This window comes from Motacilla alba, chromosome 3, assembly GCF_015832195.1.
Source record: "Motacilla alba alba isolate MOTALB_02 chromosome 3, Motacilla_alba_V1.0_pri, whole genome shotgun sequence".
In the NCBI taxonomy this organism is placed as follows: domain Eukaryota; kingdom Metazoa; phylum Chordata; class Aves; order Passeriformes; family Motacillidae; genus Motacilla; species Motacilla alba.
The window spans coordinates 32,266,649-32,288,256 of NC_052018.1; the positions used below are offsets into that span (position 1 = coordinate 32,266,649).

At 44.9% G+C, this 21,608-nt stretch overlaps 1 protein-coding gene across 3 annotated transcripts in view; it reads right to left on the minus strand.

The window, feature by feature from the left end:
- Positions 1 to 20,444, minus strand: part of HTR1B (5-hydroxytryptamine receptor 1B) — a 55,136-nt gene extending 34,692 nt beyond the window's left edge. For 2 of the 3 annotated variants that reach the window (XM_038132399.1, XM_038132400.1), the window contains exon 1: positions 18,738 to 20,444. In XM_038132399.1, coding sequence (XP_037988327.1) covers positions 18,800 to 19,933 — 1,134 coding nt within the window. In that variant the 5' untranslated portion in view covers positions 19,934 to 20,444 and the 3' untranslated portion in view covers positions 18,738 to 18,799. Of the gene's footprint in view, positions 1 to 16,682; positions 17,849 to 18,737 lie in introns of those variants that run through there. The other variant, XM_038132398.1, reaches the window with a different exon arrangement.
- Positions 20,445 to 21,608: the final 1,164 nt, after the last annotated feature.

The following is a 21,608-nucleotide window of genomic DNA, read 5'->3' on the forward strand; positions in this document are numbered from 1 at the left end:
AAAACTCTGAAAAGTCTTGTGTCTAGATCCTGAAACATAGGACCTGAGGACCAGAAGCATACTCAGGATTGGGCAACCAAGTAATTCAAAATCTGTACTTGTAAAATATTTGGACAGAAAGACCTCAGAACCAGTGTTTTAATCCCTTAATAGCTCCACTGTCTTTGTTAGGGATGCTTTAAATATTATCATCTTATGCTATAAACTTGATTTGTTACAGCGAAAGCAGACATGCTCTTATTCCTTTAAATCAGAAACAGGATTTGGCCGTTTATATCTCTACAGACATGATTGTATGCAGGAAATTGGTTATTAAATGGGTAACAATGATTTAGGATTCCAGTTGTTCTTTGTGGTTGGGTCATGTATCATATGGAGCTGATGTCCAGTTTCCAATTCACTTGCTGCCCCTCCTTATGCACTTGCAGCACATTTGGATGTCAGATTGTTTTTAGAAATAGTAGTGAAGAAGGTGTGTGAGTAACCCTGCTCTCACCCCCATTAACAGTCAGAGAAAGCAGCAGTCCAGGTTGCAGTCCTCCATAGGGACTGGACAGGAATAGGCACCATGTGATGCCCTTTTCATCTCTTGAGCCTCCAGATGCTCTGGCTCAGATGATCATGTTGCAGATCTGTGCTGCCCACCCCAGCAGGTGCAGCTGGCAGGCAAGGCAAGTCATCCCTGAAGAGAAAGCACAACAATGTGTTCACCTCCTTGGTAGGCAGAGGCTGGAGGAGGAACACTGCCTCTTTGCACAGGCTAGTGCTGATGAGCCATGAAGCTGCAGATATCTGTAGCTGGGGTGACAATTTCAAAGGGTTTCACAAAACAATATTTAAGAAAGGCAAATCTGTTGACAGTACATTTAAACAAACTGGAGAAATGGTAGTGTCTCCACTCAAAAAAAAAAAAAACAAACACCCCCCCCCCCCAAAAAAAAAAAAAAAACAACAACCAAAAAACCAACAAAAAGCCATCACTGAGAATCACTGAGCTTGGACACCTCTCAGAGCAGAAAAGCATTTCATTCTTTCGTGACTTCAATTCAAAAAGAAGAAAAGGTATTGCAGCATTCCTGACACTATTGAACTTTCTGAACAAGCAATCAATAGGATTTCAGACAGCTTCCCTGCCAATCTGATGCTGCTGGGGCAGGAGGAAGAACTGCTGTTCCCACAGGCCTTTGACCCTACACTGAAGTTCAGGAGCACAAGGGCTGACTCTGCTTTTCCCATTCCCAGAGGACTCTCTGCCCCAGCACATGATGGTCCCTTTCTGTGCACTGCTCCTCTGTAATCCCTTAGCTCTCTGCAGGGGAGAGGTGAGCGTGCTGTCAGGGAGCAAAGGGAAATAACAGCCTTTGCTCGCAGCCTCGTGGAGCAGAGAGGCCTTGCAGACACTGCTGACCCATCTCTGTCAGTGCAGGAGAGTGGCTGTGATTGTAGAAAGTTCTGTCCATGCAGAACAGAGCACAAGGCTGTCACTGCAGATACCCAAACCACAGCAGTATTGTGGCACAGCTCTGCTGTTGTCTGAAGGCCCATGCTGTTGACAATATGGTCTTACATTCATCACCCATCATTTAGGCCACATCTAGAAGATATCACTGATGAAATTATATAATGGATCTTGAGAGATTAAAGATTTATGTAAAAAATGTTTAATTTTGAAGCTACTCTGTGCAGATGACAGCACATATGGATATAAGGTAGACAGTTTCTTGAGGTATGAAATAGATTTTTGGTAGCCTCACTATCAGGTATATTAGAGTAGTATCTAAGATCTCCATGTAAGAGACATACATGCATAAGGAAAGAGACCTTTGCAAAACAAGCATATGTGCAACAGAGACAGGACAGAATAAAAATGTGCTGTTGCCTCCATGCTTTAATCTCTTTCATTTTAGGGAAACTCACTCTTTACTCCAACATTTTCATCAGTAGTGCACATTATCTTTCAGTGCTGTCTACAATATCTAGATGAGATTCCTCTTCCATGCAAATTAATTTGTGTCTTTTGTATTCCTTTCAAAACCCTTTTGAGACAACCTCTAATCATTTTCTTGATCAAATGGCAAACCTGGTGTTTAACCCACCCTATTACTGTCTTCTTTTTAGTAGCAGAATATTCTCACTTGATGTCTGTAACTTAATCTTCACACAGTTAACCTTCTCCCTCTGCAATTGCTCCTGTAGCAGAGTTCTGAAGGTGCTTATTCATCTTCTCCATGACCCAGCACTCAGCAGAAACTTTGCAGCCTTATTCCCTCTATGCTTTTTGCCCATAAATAAGCCATACTGGTAAATAAAAAATCATCTATCATTTTTAGGTCAGTGACCAACAGATTTATTACCCATCCATAGACATGTCTCACTTAAGTTAAGCTAAACTAATAGTGTGCTGCACTGACATTTCCTCTTAGTGCTCTGACTTAAGACTTTAAGATGAAGTGCAAAATGTTCAAAGCCAAATCCTGTCTTTCTTCCCATTACCTTTAGCCTTACCACTGGAAAATACCACAAAGACTTATGATTGTGAATAATCTTAGATGTGACCTCCTTATCCATGTCTACCTTTCAATTCTCACTGCATAATACTTCTTCACAGCAGAAACTTACAACCGCATCACTCACTCTCTCATTACTTGCTTCCCACAATATTCGTTTCCCTGTCTTTGACAAATACCATCTTGCCTTGCTTCTAGCCTGTCAGCAGCAAAGTTAGTTTTCTTAGCTCATTGTTTTGACTGTACCATTCTTCTTGTGTTCTGTAACAACAAACATAAGCTGCTTTCACAGTGCTTTCAAGGCTCTGTGGCTGATCTATCCACTCCCATTTACTGTATTACCACATTTAAGGGCCACATTCATGTAATCAACCTTCCCACAGATTCTCGCCCCTCCCCTACACCTAAAAAGATCAATTTAAGTTATCCATTGGTAACTGCAGCCAGATTGCTGGCAGCCAAACTTCAAAGCCCAGCTTGCTTCCTGGGTCTTTCTGGCAGGTTGAAGTGTGGAGCCACCTTTTCCACCTGAACTACAAGCCACTTGATATGAGATGGGTCAAGCCAAAGCCTGTAATGAGGATCATTAATGGATGATAGGAATGCTTCAGTAGATCAGTCACAGTACAATTTGCTGACCTCAAAAAACCCCAACAAAATAACCCCAAACCCAAACCATACATACTCTTACAATTTTCCAGCTATGATCATTAGCACAAATTCATTTCAGTCATTAGAATTCCACTCTCCACTAGCTACCAGTTTTCAGTATTTCCCATGGTTTAAGCACATGGTATCTTTCGAGTGATACAAATCAAGCCTCCCACTGACTCAGTGGGAACAGCAGTTTCTCTAGGCGACAATCCCAAAACCAAATGGTGAATGCAAACATGAGACAAAAAGCTAAAATAATCTTATTATTAGGTGGAAAGAATATAAGAAGAGCAAGAGTTCAGCTGAAAAAGAGTTATTTATTGAAAGGTATGGTTTAGAACAAATTTGAAGGAAAGATTTAATTTAAGGACTGCATAAAGATGGAATGGCTAAAGCTAAATGCAACAAAAGAGAGATCAGAAAAAAAAAGTAAACTGTAGGTACTGATACTAAAAAAAAAAAACAAACAACAAAATTGTATAAGCTAGCACCTGCTCAGGGTTTAACTCATGGGCAGAGGTACATTCAGGCAAATGTTACTCTTTCCTCTATCATGCTCTTCTAAAGCATTAACTCTTCACTACAGATTTTTTTTCTTTCATAGATCTTCTATAGTAGTTTTTGAGGGAGGTACAGTAGCTAGAAAAATCTGAGTTATTTCAGTTGGTAGCACCAAAATAAGATGTTTTATTCACTAACAAATATTTCCTCTTTGGTTGATGTCTGTGTCTGCAGTCTGGCTGCAATATGTTGTTGCCCAAGTAATTATTTTCAGATGACATCCTGAAAGATTTTTAAACTGTAATTTATTCTTTCCTCTTTACCAAAAGATAGAATATATCTTCTTTTTCTATTTCTTTTAACCCTCATAATCTACACAAATTGTTACTAGCACTGCTCTTCTATCAATAAAAAGGTGAGGTCCTCTTCTTTCTGTGGCTCCAGGTTCATGAGTTCGGCTCTTTCCAAGAACACACATTGTGCACCCAGGGGACACAGACACGTGGCCACGCAAGTTGTGCAGTCAGGGGGATCTAAGTATGATTCTGGCTTATCACTGTGACATCACTACTCACTGGAAAACTGGCACACCAGATCAATATCTCAGTTGATAGCCCTTTGAGCTTATACTATTTTGGCCCTTGAAATCTCCACTTGAAATTCGGTCCTCAGCTGGGGTTATCTCTGTGATAATGTACAGAAGAGGACTGGACATGTCAAAGGATTTTTCAGTCATAATAAATGAAGCGTTGAAGAGAAAGAAGACAAACAGAGACCAACATGATGATTTAGAGTATTCTCAGAGGTGAGAGAGAGAGACTGGGTGTACAGTTAAGCCCAAATGCACCATTGCCCCAAACCTACAGGTTACTGTCAAGTCTGGTCTCAGTTAAAAGCCATTAAGGAGCTCACCAGTCATACTTCCAGCTTTTTACTGCTGAACATAGAATTTCTCTTGACATCACTGGTCCCAAGAAAAATTTGTTTCCTCTCCTAAATCTTGTGACAAATTGCCAAAGAACCTCCAGAGGGATTTATCCTACTGCTCTCTAGATAAGAGAAACATAATGTACTGTGTAACTCAGCAATTTTTAAAGGTGCCCAATGCCACAGTTTTCAGATTTGTAACCAGCCAGAGTAAGAAATGCCATACTATATGTCAGAGAACTAGCCAGGTTTGTTTCTAGACATGATTATTGATTAAAACATAATTAAGAAGCATAGGGTTTCAGTCATTAAAGTCACAAAGGATAAAATTACAATGGCATCATTAAGATTACATTTAACAAGATGTTATCCCTACCTGAATCCAACAGCAGCTATGTTGTGCCCCATTTTCTCTTAGGTTTATTGAAAACATCGAGTTAAGACAGGATGATTTTGTTATGATGTCTCTTGCATATGCCACAGACATTCTTTCCACACTCACATCCACTTGCACATGAAGAGCACAGGACAAAGGCTGAAACCTTTCCAACTCATCTCAAAGCAGAATCTGTCATGTCTGGAAGAAACTTTTCCTCCTTTTTGCTTGTGAGTGATGCCACACAACACTGAGGAGCAAGGAATTACTTTACTCTTTCCCCACCTCTTCTCCCAAAGTTTCCATGAAGATTTTCACAGTATGTCTCAATAAGTACACTCAGTCTGTATGTTTAACAATCATTTTAAAACACATATTTAAGCTAATAAATGGAGGAAATATTTATAGATAATGTTAATTTTTAACTCTATTAGTCTTATTCTAAATGAATAACAGTAGATAACAATTTGAGTAACACAGATACAGCTTCATGCTTTAGGTTGCACGGATTTTCTTCGACCATATAAATTGTATTTGTATTGCTGGGTACAGTATGATGGTTAATACACATATATAGAAGAAAACCAAGGATCAATGAATTAAAAGGCTTCCTTCTTTAGATTACTCTGTTCAAGAGGATTACTCTCATCAGATTCATGATTCACTAGCAGTTTAGCCAAGCAGAGAAGTCCCAGTAAATTTTCCTTACTTACTGTCTAGACCAAGCAAAGAACTGAAGCAGCTCAACACCCAAAGGAGAGTAGCATTTCCAAAGCTAGAGGGAACAGATAAGAGCTTTTTCAGGAAGAACAAGAGAGTCAAGACTCTTGCCTGGCTGAGTTGAGAATGAACCAACTGCTGGAAATGACGAGCATTTGCCTAGCTCAGATTTAGACCCAACTGCAGAGTCCAGGTCTGTGTCTGAAATACAAAAAAAGAGTGGGACCTGACACTTTTGGAGTTTACCAAAAGGCAAGGGGATGTCAGCCCAGATCAGGGATAGTTATGAGTCTCCTGTCTGAAACATGCAGGGTTAAAAAGAGTGTTAAAACTAATCAAATGGATTGGTAAGCGTGGAGTTATTTACTGGCACTCTGCACACATGCACTTATTATTTCATTCTGTTGCCGAATGTTGACACATACACATGAAAATACTTCTGTTATAGCTAATTTGACCTTTAGAGTTTAAAATGTAACCCTTTAATGGTAAAACATTTTATCCCACCATCTTTGACATTCCTCAAAATCAGGCTCTGGGGATACTTTAGGGATGATTTGAGAACTTGTAACAACGAAAACACAGCTAAGAAAGTTTTGTAGCATCCATAAAGGTAGAGGACAAACCCTGGGAGTTCTGAGAAGCAAGCGGCACTCACCCTTGAAGATCAGGGGCATCAGTACAGAGCTGCAAGCTAGGGGACTAGTGGACTGCTCTGCCTGGTATTGAAGGCAGGCTGAGCTTTGCATCACTTTCTGCATTAAAGATGGATATTTCTAATAAGGTTTGGGTTCTGATATCTCCTGTATTTTTCTTTTTCTCAGTCAGATTGTGGGCAAATCACTCTCAGCATAATTTTGCACTGTATCCTGAAATATGGAAAAAGGTAGCTCACAGAAGAGAAACTCACTTTGAGGTACTGAGAAAAGGGATGTGAGCTCTGAACCTTTAGATCTGGCCTACAACAGGCCAGAAAACAACATCATCTGATTGAAAATCTCTGCTGTCATCTTATATCACATTTTCTGGAACTGTGGGTGGGGTGGGAGGCTGTAACTCATCATTTTTGTTTCTGAAACACTACGGGCCAAATCATGTGAGTACTCTGATGAATTCGTGTTCCTTTGGAAAACAGCTCTCCTAGGACTGACACAAACACGTTCTTTAAAGCAGAGGATGATAATAATGCTTATTTTACCAAAAGAAGATTGATATCATTGGCTTCCTTAACAGAGGAGATCTAAGGCACAGAGTTACTCAGGGACACTTAGCTGGTCAAAACCAACCCAGTGTTTCTTCTGTTTCCATGTCTTGTTGACAGAGTTCCTCTTGGGAAGTAAAGTACTACAGGGCCTGAGGCCCTCCATGGTGTGGGGCAGTGCCCATGAGATGGGTGCTGTGCTGTGGCAGCTGACGTGGCCTTGGTGCAAGGGAAGAGCACTGCAAAATACAGCTTGGGCAGCCACTGGGGCTAGCTAAGACTTGTGTCACCTTGGGAAGGCGAAGAGCAGCAGCACACAGGGAGCAGAACAAAAATTACTTTCCTGGGGTTGGAGGTCTCAGGTATGAGGAGAGATTGCCTCACACTGAATTTGAGCATTTCAAGGAAAAATGAAATTCGTTTAATATCCTTCATGCAGTGAGGATGGGAAAGTGAGCTGTTAGGCTGCTCATCGAGGTCAAGCAACATAAAAGTACTTATCTGTCTATTGTTTCTTTTGATCATAACATTTTGAAGTGTCCAGACACTCAAACACAAGGCTTGTTTGTACTAAACATCAGCTGTCCTTCGAGAAGCCCCGTACCCTGCCCCTGCCAGATGCTGACTAAATGAAGGAAAAAGCATTTTTCTCTACCTTCCTTATTCCTGGGCTGCTTGCCAAGTCCTTTTCCAAATCCTCGTGACTCTCACTCAGGAAAAGGGAGCTGCTTGTGCCTCTTCCCCAGGAGCAGCAGGAGCCATCTCGGGCACCCCGCTGACCCAGGATGGGCTGCTGTGACAGCGCCCTCTGTCCCAGTCCTGCCTCTGCCAGCATCCCACAGGCCCTTCCCAGCCTAGTGTGGGGCTGCCTGGCTCCGTGGACCAGCTCCTGAACTCCATTATTCCCACAGAACCTTGCCAGCCCCTCTGTGGTGTGTAACCTGCAGCCCAAGAGCAGCTGACTGGAGGATATGGCTGCTTTCACCCCTGAACGCCCAGAGCTTTCTGGACAGAGAGCTGATTGATTTACAGATGTAATATCACTGTCTACTGGCAGCCAGGGGTCTAAAATTCTTCCCAAATAGTGATGTTTGGTCACTAATGGAGCCCATGATGCCTCAGTCAAAGGGAGTGGTATATCTTCCACTGCCTCCAGCAGCCTTTTATGCAGTACATGAAAGTAAAATTGCAGTAATTTCAGATATTAAAGGAAATAAATACATGCCAACATGAACTCCACAGCAGTACTGAACAACTGTACTTCTTCACCAATACAGTGGGTCTGAAAATATGAAGTTTTGAACTAAATGAAACTTTTAGCCCTGAAAATTTTCCTTGGGACTTAGGAAATCCCATTCATGTTGATACATGTAGGTCCCTCAAATAAAGAACTGCTCCCACATTCAGGGAATCTTTTAGAGAAGATATAATTTTCCTTGCCAGTATCAGTACTTCTTTGCATTACTTCTTTCCCTAAATTTTCAGTTTCATAAGTAATTTTTTAGAAATACATAAGATATTTGGAAAGGGAAGGACACAAGCCTTTGATTTGAAAAAAAGTAGCTTCAAAAACTTCAACCTTTCAAACAACTGAAAAGAACACTTAGGATTACTTTAAAACATTAAAAATCTCCCTTTTTTTTTTCACAGAACTATCTGCAGCTATATAAACCCCAGTATTGCTCCTCTGCTTAGGAACAGCTGCTTCATTAAACACCAGGGGAAACACTGCATCACTCTTTCTACTGTCTTTTTAATATCAGGTCTGAATTCTTATAAACAGGAGTATTGTCTCCAGACAATTCAAGGATTTAACCTACATATATTACCCAGGCAAAAATCATATATGTAAAGGAAGTTGAAAGAATGTGAAGAACCTCCTTCTATTAAATGAACTAGTAACCACGCAGCTCAGAAAAAGCATGATGGAATCCCTTTAGGATCTTACCCTAAGACTGATTAAAGGAACACAATTATATCTGCTGACAAACCACTCAGAATATTTTGTGAACTGTAACTGAAGTGTGACTGAAACTTGTCATTCAGGCAGAAATCAATTCACTGTTCCCACAACAAAATGTAAAACTCACAGTACTAGTAACTTCTAGTTAATTGAAATAAATAACTTCAATTTTAAAGACCAGCTGAGCAAGAGTACATCCTACAGGGTGTTGACATCCAATTGCTTTCTGTGGAAACTGACTTATAGTAGTGCCAATTTATGAACTAGTAAGAAGGTCTGTGATTTAATTAAAAAAAAAGAAGAGATAAAATCCTTCCTTCATAAATGAAAGCTAATGCCCTCTAATTGTGTATAGCTGAATAAGAATACAGAGCAGCATGGGTGAACCTCCTTTCCTTACAATACCCTGGAGTCTCTAGTTCTGGGAAATTGCAAAATGACTAATTTTTTTTTTTCTAATATTTCATTATTCTGTATGTGTAGAGATCCGCTTAATAATACAGAGTAACAGGAACTGGGCCCTGGATTTTCGAAGAAGTCTCCCAGCTCCAGAAACCTCATAGCTGGATGACCACCCCGCAAAACCTAAGGTGATGCTCTCTTCGAATGCAATCATTATTGTACCATCCAGCAACCATTTTTTTTTTTGGCTGCAATATTACATATAATAGAGGAGTAATGTCTGGAAAATTGTCAGAATAGTCAAGTGTCTTAAGTCCTCTCTACCTAATGCAGAAGCAGGGCAGGATGGGCTGGGGAATCAGCATTCATCAGTATAGCTCAAGAGAAGAAAAGCATCAGAAATGCTTCCTTTCCTTGGGATTTTCAGACTCACTGGAATCAAAGCAAGCAGAATTGCATTTAGAGATGTTGTTTCCTGTAACAATGGTTGTACTCTGAATGTGCCTTCCCTTGCCGTGGTGTTGTCCTTGCATGGTACAAAGAGGAAGTCTCAAGTACCATCTCAGCTACCTTGGCAGCTGGAACATGAGATTCCTTGCGTCCAAATGAGGTTTCAGACACACTCTGAAGACACCCTCTGTTTTACAGAATGTTTTCTATTCTACTATATGACTTTTGAGGCAGGTTTGACCTCTTGCAGCATGCAGGATACAGGACATAGAATCTACAAATTGAAGCAATGCTGTCTTCTGCCTTGTTTTCTATATGCAATCCTTTTTTTGCTCTTTTGACTGTTTTCACAGAGAAGTGTTCCTAGCATGTCTAGAAAAGAAGTCTTAGTGATTTTATTGTGCATTCATAAGAGGGTTTCTTTTCCCCCATATAACATTATTTTGCCTTTCTCAGCATCACTTGCCTTTGTTCACTGATTTTCCAAGCCTCTCTGGTGAAAATGTTGCATATTCTATGTCTCATATGCATCTGTGGGACTTGGCTGCTGTCCAAGAGGAGGACAGTGCTTCTCCCAAAGGTTCCTGTGAGGCCCCAGATAACACACTTGAGATCAACTTTTGCTCTTTTTTGAAAGCAAGGAAGTTATTTGCTTCTTGTTTTAGCTGCATGTAAATATACTGCTCAGAAGTATATTTAAGTATGTGAGTACATTACCCAAGCACCAGTACTTGACCAGTGCCCCACTGGCAATCTCATGAGAAACTAATAGTGGCTCCTTCTAAAATTTTAGCCAAAGCACAAGTATAAATAAATGAAAGAGACTGATTAACTTATCCTGATGACTCCTTCAATTATCTTCTCCATTAGTGTGGATCAAAGTACAGAACCTTGTACAAAGGCACTTCAGATCTAGCTGTCTGATATAAAGGATCTAAACCTGGGAGATGAAAATCTGGTTTTTACCTGACACAAAAAGACCATTATTCTTCAAGGTCCAAAAACAGAGAATAGCTCTGAAATACTCATTTTTGAGCTGCTGAAGATTGCTTAGGGGCCATCTAAATAATCACACTTTGCTTATGGTATCTATACATCCATTCAACATGAAGAGTTCACAAGAGATTTTTTTTTATGCTCTTGCTATATATTGGTAAGTAGTTTCTGACATTGTAATTAGTTCAAATTAAATTAGACATTCAGTCTTCTGACATCTGGAACAGTGGCTGCCAGCTATTTTCCTTCTATTTTTTTCCTGAAAGAAAGAAAATATTAGGTCGCATGGTAAAAAGCTTATCTGCAAGCTCACAAAGGAGCACAGGGACAATGGCAGGTCAGGCAAGGCAAATAATATCCTCCCTCAGCTCCTCCCAGACCCATCATGGAGCGGCCAAAGGGCCATCAAAGATCCATTCTAGAAGTCCAGAAGAGAACAGAGGCACAGTGGCAGGCGGTTCCAGGGGACACAAGTGCATGTGTCCAGGCATAAAACCCATAACAAGGAGTCAATAGGAGCACTTTTAGGACTGGAGATTATTCCCTATGGATATGGGATTATGAGATGCAAGGGAAGAGCATTTGGGGATAACATGAGATTTAGAATTCAATCTTTGGTCGTAAAACCAAAGCCGAGGAATGGGAGGGCTCAAGACCATTTGCAGAGGAACAAATTTAGGAACAAATGACAGGATGAGTTATAAAAGGAGAAAATGGGCTGGCCCTGTGTAAATAAATACCAAAGGCTGTTTGGTATCAATTGTCAGGACATACCCTGTTGTCTCTACCTTGTGTGCATAAGTGTGGCAGGAGATCTAAAAGCCAGTAACTGCAGTGGGCTCGTGGGTGGGAGGAGCTGCAAGTCTGGAGGGAAAAAACTGGTGAGGGCAACATGAGTAAGTGTGTGATTGTTTGCAAAGATTAAATCAGAGTAGCTAGAGAGTGGGTGAGGTACCCTGGGAGCCAGGTGCATGCATGCGTGTGTGTGTGCTACTGTGACATCCCTACTGGGTGCATGTGCACACATGCATGAACGTGTGCTCACGGGTGCACGTGCAATGACCAGCAGCTGCAGTGGGGCCACAGCACTGGAGACTCATGTGTCCAAGTGAAAAAAACTGGACAATAGGATTTGGTCTTTGAGCCCAGCTGCTGGAGGGATCCACTCTATACATATGTATGTGTGTGTATATATATATATATATGCACACATATATAATTATTACTGAACCTCTAACCTGATTAGCCAGAGAGGTGAGGACCACGAAGCCATCAGGGCTGTTTGTGTTGGTGTGAGCACAGAGCACCTCTGTCTGTGCTGATGATGTGTGTGGCTTGAAATTAGTATGTGTTTGTGTGTTTTGCACATATATCCATGTCTGCCTCTGCCTGGGGAAACATGCTCAGCTTCACTACTGATTGGACCTTGGGCATGGAGCTGTGCAGCCTGTCCTCTACGAGGCTACTGAATTTGGCTGCTCTAACATTGTTCTCCCAGCAGCCTGATCCATGGCCATGGAGCTCCCGTGTCAGAGCTGCCCTGAGCCAGGACCACTCAGACCCAGGGAAGAGAGATCCTGTGGGGCCTCCAGGCAATGCATGTTCCTTCACTCTCTCTCACCTATATACCACTCCTTTGAATCTTTCTGAACACAATTAAGTGCAGAGTTTTGGCATGTCCCTTGTGAGTCAGACAGACCCGTCCCAACATGAACTTAGCACGGATGCTTTCCTTCTGCTGCCCAAACACCTGGCTGCTCTCTACATCTGCAGTGGTTTCTGGTCCAGCTTCCACCGTATCTGCATCTTCTAAATATAACTTAGATTCTCCTAGGAACCATGCTCAGGGAAAACCAGCCTTGCCCTGTAGAGAGGAACAAGGAACCTTGCTTGCTTTGTACTAATTCTCTTAAATGTACTTATCCCAGCATTCCTTTCTAAAAAAATATTTCTCACCTTTTCAGGGACTGGATATTAGAGGACTGAGTCCAAATGAGATTTATGTTCTAAACACAACATATAGGTAGGAAAGGGCATGAACCGAAATTTTAAATCTACAGGAAAAAAGTGGATGAGTTTGGGAAGTGTATGCCTTAATGTAAAAGCAGACATTAATGTATTTAAAAATGTTAATTTGAACATATCTGGGAATATCAAGATTTTTAGAAATTATGTTATACAAGTAATATTAGGAAAGTAGTACCTGAATAGAAGGAAAATTCTAATTCAACTTTCACTTTTCTGAATTCTGGAAACATATTTATTATTTTTGCCCCATTCAGCCCTAAACATGCTCCTGAAATCGCACATAACATCATTAATGCTTAAATTTTCCAGATCTTGGTTTTTCCTATTGTTCTTATTTTTGCCTTGGTTCTGCATAAGAAAAGAAATACCAAAAAGGGGTTGTTTAACATAATCACCCCCTGCTCATGTCTTCCCTATTTTTCTACAACCATTCAGCCTAAGAGATAGAACATATGATTACTCAGTGAAAGCCCTGCAGCCATGTACTCCATCTGTTTGTAGCCTTCTAAGTATTATTTGTATAAAGACAATAAAAAATCTTGTTCCTTTATAAGGATGACTGCAAGTAGTTTGATCTCTGAAAAGAATAACAAATATTTTCTTTCTCCAGCTCTTGAAAATGACTCAGTATGAGATTTTGATCTCTGTATCGTAAATTTGATATCCAGTGGATCTCCTCCTCATCTCATCTATTGAGCTGCTTGTTGTATTGCAACTTTCAAGATTAACATGTGATTGATTAAGAAGCCTCATTTTCTGCTTGCTTTTCTATATGATTATTCTGTGCTTAAATGTTTCAAGCTCATTATCAGCCAGACTCACTGCTGCAGGAGAGTTGACTTAAACTCCTTCTGTATTTTAGGTACTAATTGCTGGAATGTAAAAAACCCTTAACATGAACCACTAATCATTGTGTACTGACACACACAGGGGTGTTTTGGAGATATCTCAAATATGTTTTGTTCCTCTAAGGACAAAAAAGTTACCAACACACAAAATAGAGTTGGCATCTACTTCACTCCATAACTCCACAACTGAACACCTGTAATATTCTTACATGTGTTTGGGCATGGTTTTCTTTCTAAAACTGCCCACTCACCTGTCTGCTGCAGTCATGAGATGTTGGAGCAGTAACCTTAGTTTTTTCTTTACACCCTGGTCAAGGCTTGGAGATTTTGGATAACTTCCTCAAAGTCTTTCTTTGCTCTAGCCTCTCTGTGGCGTTCTCCAATCTCAGCTACATTTCAATTTAAATGGAATTTTACTATTTGCCTGCAGAATTGTTCTCAGCCACATTGTTCAACCTGATTTGCTGCTACAAACCTCAAATGCTTCTTCTCCAATGTTACTACTACTTGTCATTTTCACTTTGCTTCCAGAAAGAATAGCTTTAGACTGATCTGGATTTTCATGTAAAAGTGCTTACTTCTGACAATATCTAGTCTTTTCTGACCCAGAGAACAAAGGGGCAGCATTTTCAAGTCAGAAAGGACTTGCAGTGCTCTCCTGATGGACTGCAGAGTGGCTTTTTGCAGGCAGGGGCAACAGAGGGTGGAAATCAGCTTCTCCAAATGGATTTGTCCCCACTCTGCACAGCCCTGCTGGAGGCTGAAGGCTAGGCCAGCTTCCTCAAATGCTTTAGCACGGACTACGGTGTAAACACTTAGACACTTAGTTGAAATCCCTTTTAGCACATGGAGACTTGGCACATTAGTCAAGGCATTTTCTTCATCCTGTTCATGCAGAAAAGGCAGAACTTTCTTGGCTGCTGTATGGCCATATGAAGGTTAACTGCAAGGGATTTCCTCTCTTGATTTCTATATTCTGTGTTTTATTAATTGCAAAAGGGGGAAATGCCTCTTAAATAAAACTGAGGATTACTAGGAAAATAGTGCAGCTATGAGGCTGCAAACAGCTGCTCTCACAATGGCAACTACTGTTGAACTGTCATGTGTCTCACAGCACCTGGAGTCAGCAACAGTCACACACATATCCCTTACCAGGAGACGTACGAAACACAAGGTTTGCAAGGGTGTGTTCAACTTCAAACCTCAGTGCCCAGCAGAGATTTGTATCAAAAGTATCATTTGAGTGTCTGAACCCAAGGGAAGAAATAGATAAAAGAAAGGCATGCTGCTTCTGTAATGAAAGACTGGAACAGCATGGGTTTAGGCACCTTTGGAGTTTACCTGCAGAGTCACCAAGAGCCTCCCATGAGAAAACACCCAGAGGCAGGATTCACTGAGCCAGTTCCACAGGAATACAGGCATAGGGTGGACAGAAAGAACAGCCTCTCCTACTAAAAATTTCAGATGCTTCATCATACCAGAGGCAGAGTGCAGTGACCAGGCACAGCTAAGGGAGCGGAGAAGCACACCAGCAAAATTCTCAGACCTCTTCAGAGAGAGTCAAAATTTTACCCCGCATCCCTGAGCATCTTTTAAAATCTAGGTTCAACCAGGACACACTCTGCCAGTCACAGAGATGCTAAGCTCACACGGGACACTCATCCCACCCTAAAACACTCTACTTGAATCTTGGAACAGGCTTTACATATTTATATTTTCCGTCACTGAGCAACATTTGCCCTACATTTCTTCTCTTTCACTGCGAAGAAAGGCGTGTCCTCACTCTCCCTGTCCCCCTGTGTGAACCGTTTTCCATAGTAGATGCTGCTGCTCCAGTAGCACTAGGCCTTTGACTACCAGGTACCTCAGCAGGGCTTGAGTCAGCCTCTTCTCCTCTGTCCCCAAGTCACTCAGGGCAGCTTCCACACTGACTGTCCTCCCAAGAGTGAGCATGGCTGTCTAACTGTTCGCTTGTGCAGAAAGTTCAGAGCCTCAGCATAAACTTAGAAGGGAATTAGCTTCTCGGCAAAATCCTCACATCACAACAGGGAGCTGGGAGTATTTGCTGCTCGTTGCTGAAGATGAAGGTATACTCCAACAGCGCGAGGAATGCGAAGTCCAACTCCTGAACCACCCTGCTCTCCAAGCCCCCTAACTTTTCTGTCAGTTTTACAAAGTCAGCTCTCTGGAAATGCTGGAATACTCACTTGAAATCTTATTTTCCATTTTTCACACATGTAAGAAGTCCAGTGAGAAAGAATCTGGGGTAAACAAAATTCCTTCTACAAGATCAAAAAATGACAAATGAGAATTGGTGAAGCATTGTTTTATGTTATCTTCCTTGCTTTTTTCACACCATATATGTAAAAAATTCCTTAAATTTAAAATTATTATAGGTATTTCAAATAAATAAGATATTTTATTTTAGAAATTTAGAAAATTTAGAAATTTTAGAAAATTCCTCTTATCCCATTTATCTTGAATAATTTAAGAGGGTATTTTCTAGAACCAGAGTATAGTAGTTCTCTTTTACAGGTATGCAATTTCAAGGCAATTCTTTTGGATTTCTTCAAATTACTGAAAATGTTTATTTTTCACTGCTTCAATTTGTATCTTACAGACTTCCTCCTGCCTATGACTGGCAGAAGCACAAAGGGTCACGCACTTTCTGTACTATCCAGTTAAGTCCTTATTACTTGAACAGCTCTCTGAAGAATAGCAGACAGATAAATCATGTAAGATTTTTCCAGTCTTAACAACCCCCATCTAGAATACATACACACAGCTTTAAAAGAGCATTGATTACACTATCCACCAGATGCTAAAGTTTTGTTTGCTTTTAAAGGAGTAAAAAAAATATTTGTGGAAAAACCTAAACATTTTTTTCTGACATTACATGAAAATACTAATAATTATGCCTAACAGAACTAACTACAATGAAAGTAAAGCTGCCTGTTGACAAACTGACAACCGATTGAAGCTCATAATTTCAACCTTCATCAATTGCTTTCTTGAGTGACTCATCAAATCAGTGTTACCTAAAAAGTCAATACTGAGAAAGAGGGTAAACCAATAAAAACTCCTTTCAGTCACACAATTGCTACCACTCTTGAGAACACAGTCAAGCGTTTTATTGTTTATACTCATTTTCATTTACACATAAGAGGAACAATCAATGCAGTTCTATCACAGCAGGTGGACCATATCCTGAAACTCTGCTGAATACGCACAGACCTGTCTTAAGGTCCAATCAGGAGAAAAAAAAAAAAAAAAAAAGAAAAACAAAAAAAGAAAAACAAAAAAAAAAACATAGGGGGGAAGTAGGGAGGCAAGAAATTTCACTAACATCAGTTAATTCATGATTCATGGGTATTTATTTTGCAGGTGAAATAGCTCTTCTGAAAGAGCAAACTGCTTCACTTCTTTACAAAATACACTAAATAACGTTAAGTACTTAGAGAATTCTAAATTTCGCAGTGGTTCATGCGGTAAGGGTGTGCAACCGACACAAAATGGAAAACATGGTTAAAGCATCAAACTGCTACTCCTATTCCCAGCTGGTTTATGGAAAAGGTCATTGGACTTCTTGATTTCTGCTCTTTTGGAGTAAAAGCAAGAAGTATTTCCTTTTTAAAGGCAACTATGAGGACAGACTACAGATATGCAGTGCAGTTGAACAGGTCTACAACTCTTGTTTCTAGAGCATTTGCATTTACTATTGTTTTGAAATACAAATAGAAAACTTTTGCACACTGTCACTTCTCACACATGTTCAGCTGAAGGAGTCATTTACAGAATTTACTGTGATGCTCCTACTTTAAACGTGAGTTTGTCTCCTCTTGGCCTCATGGGTGAAGGGAGCAACTCTTTCCACTGAAAGAAAGAAATTACAGGTGTGCAGAAGTACAACTATGCTACCAACACAGACAGAGACAACTGTGCTCTTGTGCACACCCCTACAACCGGCCGGAGAACAAATTAAGAAGTTAAGCCTGCAAAATAAATGGAGTTTACTCTCAAACTTTTTTTCTTCATTCCAGATGAATTATAGACCTTGATTCGAGGCTGCCCTCTTTTTTTTTTTTTTTTTTTTTTTTTTTTTTGCAACTGATCTGCGTGCCTATTGGAACAGCATCTCTGCCAGAGTCATTACACTGAAACGCAGAGCTGAGCAGTTTGGTGGCAGAATGTATTGACGTTTTTGCAGCATCATGAGTCTGGCAACTGGGCTTGGGGAAGTTTCAAGCAGTGGGTCTTTACAATAGCAACTTGATTCTGCAGACAAAAAGCAAAAGATTGGCAGAATTATTAAAGTATCACAATAAAGGCATGTATGCATTCTGCAGAACGTGGCGCTGAGTTTAGTGATGAGCTGGCAGCCACTACTGTCAAGAGGCGCGGAAAGGCAAAGCCCTTCCGCGTGTGAAGAGACACACCGAGGTGTCCAGTCTCCCACGGAGGCTAAGGGACAGCTTTCCCCTCAGGACGCTTGCTCGCAGCCGGCTCCGCTCCCGCAGGAGCAGCCGGAGCCGTGAGGAGGGCAGAAAGCAGGGCTGGACTTTGTCAGCAGCCTCCATCTGGGGCCTATCCTACCACTCTTCCTCGCCAAAAAAAACCCGAAAACAAAACCAAAAAAACACCAACAAAAAACCATCATGCCGCTGGTTCCGGGGCCGCATCGACTCCCTTCCAAGGGGGCCGCACGCCCAGCCGCCCAGCGGCGCTGCAGCTGCCGGCGGGGACCGGGAGGCGGCACCGGGGACGCCGCCGCGGGCGGGGACCGGCCCGGCCCGGGCGCTCTCCGGGGAGCTCGGCTGCGGGCTTGGAAAGCAAGTGCCGTTTAGCACTAATTGGCCGAAACACGGGCATTAGCATACGAAATGGCGGCAGATTGGTTTAATAGGTGGAATAAAACGCAGATTGCCGTGAGTCACTCCCTGCGATCTGGGCGGGGGGCACACACGACGCGCGTACACACAGATTGTGACACGCCAGGAGCGCGCAGCATCCTCAGTGCTCGCCGCCACTTGCGAAGGGTCTGAACACCAGCTCTTTGTGGGGTCGCACCCCCCCCCCCGCCCCATTTCCAACCCCCCGCCCCATTTCCAACCCCTCGGCTCGTCGCGCCCCGACTCTCCGGGCAGGGCGGGGTGCGCGGACCTACCTGTGGCGCCGGGCGCGGGCGTGCATGGGGGCTGCCCCGGGGAGCACATCGCATTCAACATTTCAGCCTGTGCATCGGAAACGTATGAGTTTGTGGAAAGCTTGTTTGAAGTCTTCGTTAGACATAGTATAGATGACGGGGTTGATGAGGGAGTTGAGATATCCAAGCCACGTGAAAAAGTCAAAGATGGCCATGTGGAACCAGCAAGCGTCCTTGCAAATAGGCATCACCAAGCTGATGATGAAAAAGGGCAGCCAACACACGATGAAGGCTCCTAAAATAATCCCTAAAGTCTTTGTAGCTTTCCGCTCTCTAGCGGCCGTCAGCTTTTTTTTCTCCAGCAGGGCGTCCGAAACCTTCACCTTCACCTGGTTCATGTACACGGGGGAGCCCGTTTCGCTGGATCCCTCGGGAGCCTTGGAGTTTATGGACGTGACGGAAGAGGTCGACCCCGGGGAGTCTGTAATTAACTGTGCCCGCGTTAGTCTTTTACCTGCTTTCTTTGGCGTCTGCTTCAAAATCCGCGACCTGGCTTCCACGTAGATCCTCCCGTAGAGGGCTATGAGCAGCAGAGTGGGGAAGTAGAAGGCTCCTACTGTGGAGTACACGGTGTACAGGACGTGGTCCGTGTTCACCACACAGTTAGACACTTCCTCGGCCTTCGCCTGCCGCCAAAACAAAGGGGGGATGGAGATGCAGATGGAGAAGATCCATACCAGTGCGATCATGCCCGCTGCCCGCTTGGGAGTCCGTTTCGTGGAGTATTCGACGGCGTCGGTGATCGCCCAGTAGCGGTCCAGGGCGATGACACAGAGGTGCAGGATGGACGCCGTGCAACAGGTGATGTCCGAGGACAGCCAGATATCGCAGACGACCTGACCCAGCGTCCACCTGCCGGTCACAGTGTACATGGTGCTGATGGGCATGACAAGGATGGAGACGAGGAGGTCGGTGACGGCCAACGAGGCGATCAGATAGTTGGCCGGCGTGTGGAGTTTCCTCGTCTGGTAGACCGTGGCGATGACAAAGGCGTTGGAAAGCACCGTGGCCAGGGTGACCAGCGCCAGGACGACGGCGAGCACGATCTTCCCGGAGAGAGGGGTGGCATCTTGGTAAATCACTTCCTCGGCGCTACAGTTTCGGTAAGAGTCGTTGGCGGAGCCCAACTGCGCCCGGCAGGGGCCGGCCGGCTCCATCCCTCCGCGGCCGCCGCCCCCGCAGACGGCGGGGCTCGGCGCGGCACGGCGGGGCCGCTACCCCGGCAGGACCCCGTCGGCGCCGGGGGAGGGCTGCAGCATCGCCGCGCCGGCACCACCTCCCCGCCCGCCTGCCCGCCCTTCCGGGAGCTCCGAGCGGGCTCCGCGGAGCCTCACTCTCCACGGGAGAGGGAGCAGGGCAAACCGGGGTCCAGGCGCGCCCGCTCGCCCCGGCAGCTCATCGCCCCGCCGTCTGCCCGCGGAGCGCGGCGAGCCCCGGACATGGGGCTCCCGCCCCGGCCGCCCCTAAGCGCAGCCCCGCCGCCCGCGGCTCCACACCGTGTCTCGACGGGCGCGGTGGCAGCGCCGCATGCCCGCGGGCGGCGGCCTCGCCCCCCGGGCTGCGGGCGCGACGGCGGGGGCTGCGGGGGCAGCGGAGCCGCCCCGCCGGGCCGTGCCTTCACACGCAGCCCGCCGCAGCAAGTTTGCGGCCGCCGCCGCGGGTGCGGGAGGAGCAGGAGAAAGAGGAGGGTCCGCGGGAGGCAGGGGGAGAGACCACCTCCCATTGCGCCCCGCCGCGGGCCATGCTGTCGAGGCCCGGCCTCCGCCCAGCCCTAGCAGCCGCGGGCACGGGCCGGTGTGAGTGAGCGGCGAGCAGCCGCCGCCCCTTATATAGCGGGCGGCGCGGCTCCGCCGGCACCGAGCAACCGGTGCCGCTCTCGGGCGGGCTGCCCGCCCGCCTGCCCGCGGAGGAGGAGCCGCCGCCGCCGCCTGCCTCGGCCCTCCCTCCGGCACCCACAAGCCGCCCGACGGGGGGAGGGGGGTTCGGCCCGCTCCGGCCCCGCGCACCGCCCCACCGCCGGTCCCCCGCCCCTGCCCCTGCAGGCGTCGGGAGGAGCCCGAGCTCGTCCCCCGCCCAGGCGGGAAGCAGCCCCTCCTCTTCCAGCCCGACGAGGCACGGGCGGATGCAGGTGTTCCGTGGTCCTGCCGTTGTTCCCATCCTATCTTGCACCGTGCCCCCTACGCCGTGGGGCTGGGCGCTGCCAGGCTCCTCAGGGAGCCCGGCGGGCCTACACCCCGCTGTAGTGCCCGCCGCCACGTCCCTCGGCGGCGTTACAAGTGCCGCTCGCTGCTCGGAGCTCGGCGTGCGGGTAGGGCCGGGGCGACCGAGACGGTGCGGGACAGGGGCGCAGCCGGAGCCGGCAGGCACCTCGGGACCGCCCGCCCTGACCGCCGGGCGAGGGGCTGCGCAGCGCGGCGAGCCCCGCTGCAGTAGAGGTGAATCCCCACCGGATCACATCGCCTACTTCACACTTCCAGTAATCCCGTGTCTTCTGGGCTCAGGCATTCTTACCCAATTTTCTCCTTCCTTTTATATTTTTTCCTTTATTTTGCTGGTGCACTTGGAGGGGCACGCCCGTGGTTGAGCAGCCTTGATGTGCCCCACAGGCTCCTCCATTGCTCGGCAGGCGGGGACAGGAGCAGCGGGAGCACACGTTTGTCCAGGTCCCGCAGCTCCTGCCAGCGTTTGTTCTCAGCAGCCGCAGGAAAGTTTTGCACACAAAGGGAGTGCGAGCTTGCTTTTTGCTGGGTCAGGATAATTCCAAGCTCGGTGAAATGCCTATGTTCCAGCCAGACTAAATCTCCCGAAGATACCATAACAAATAAGAGGAGG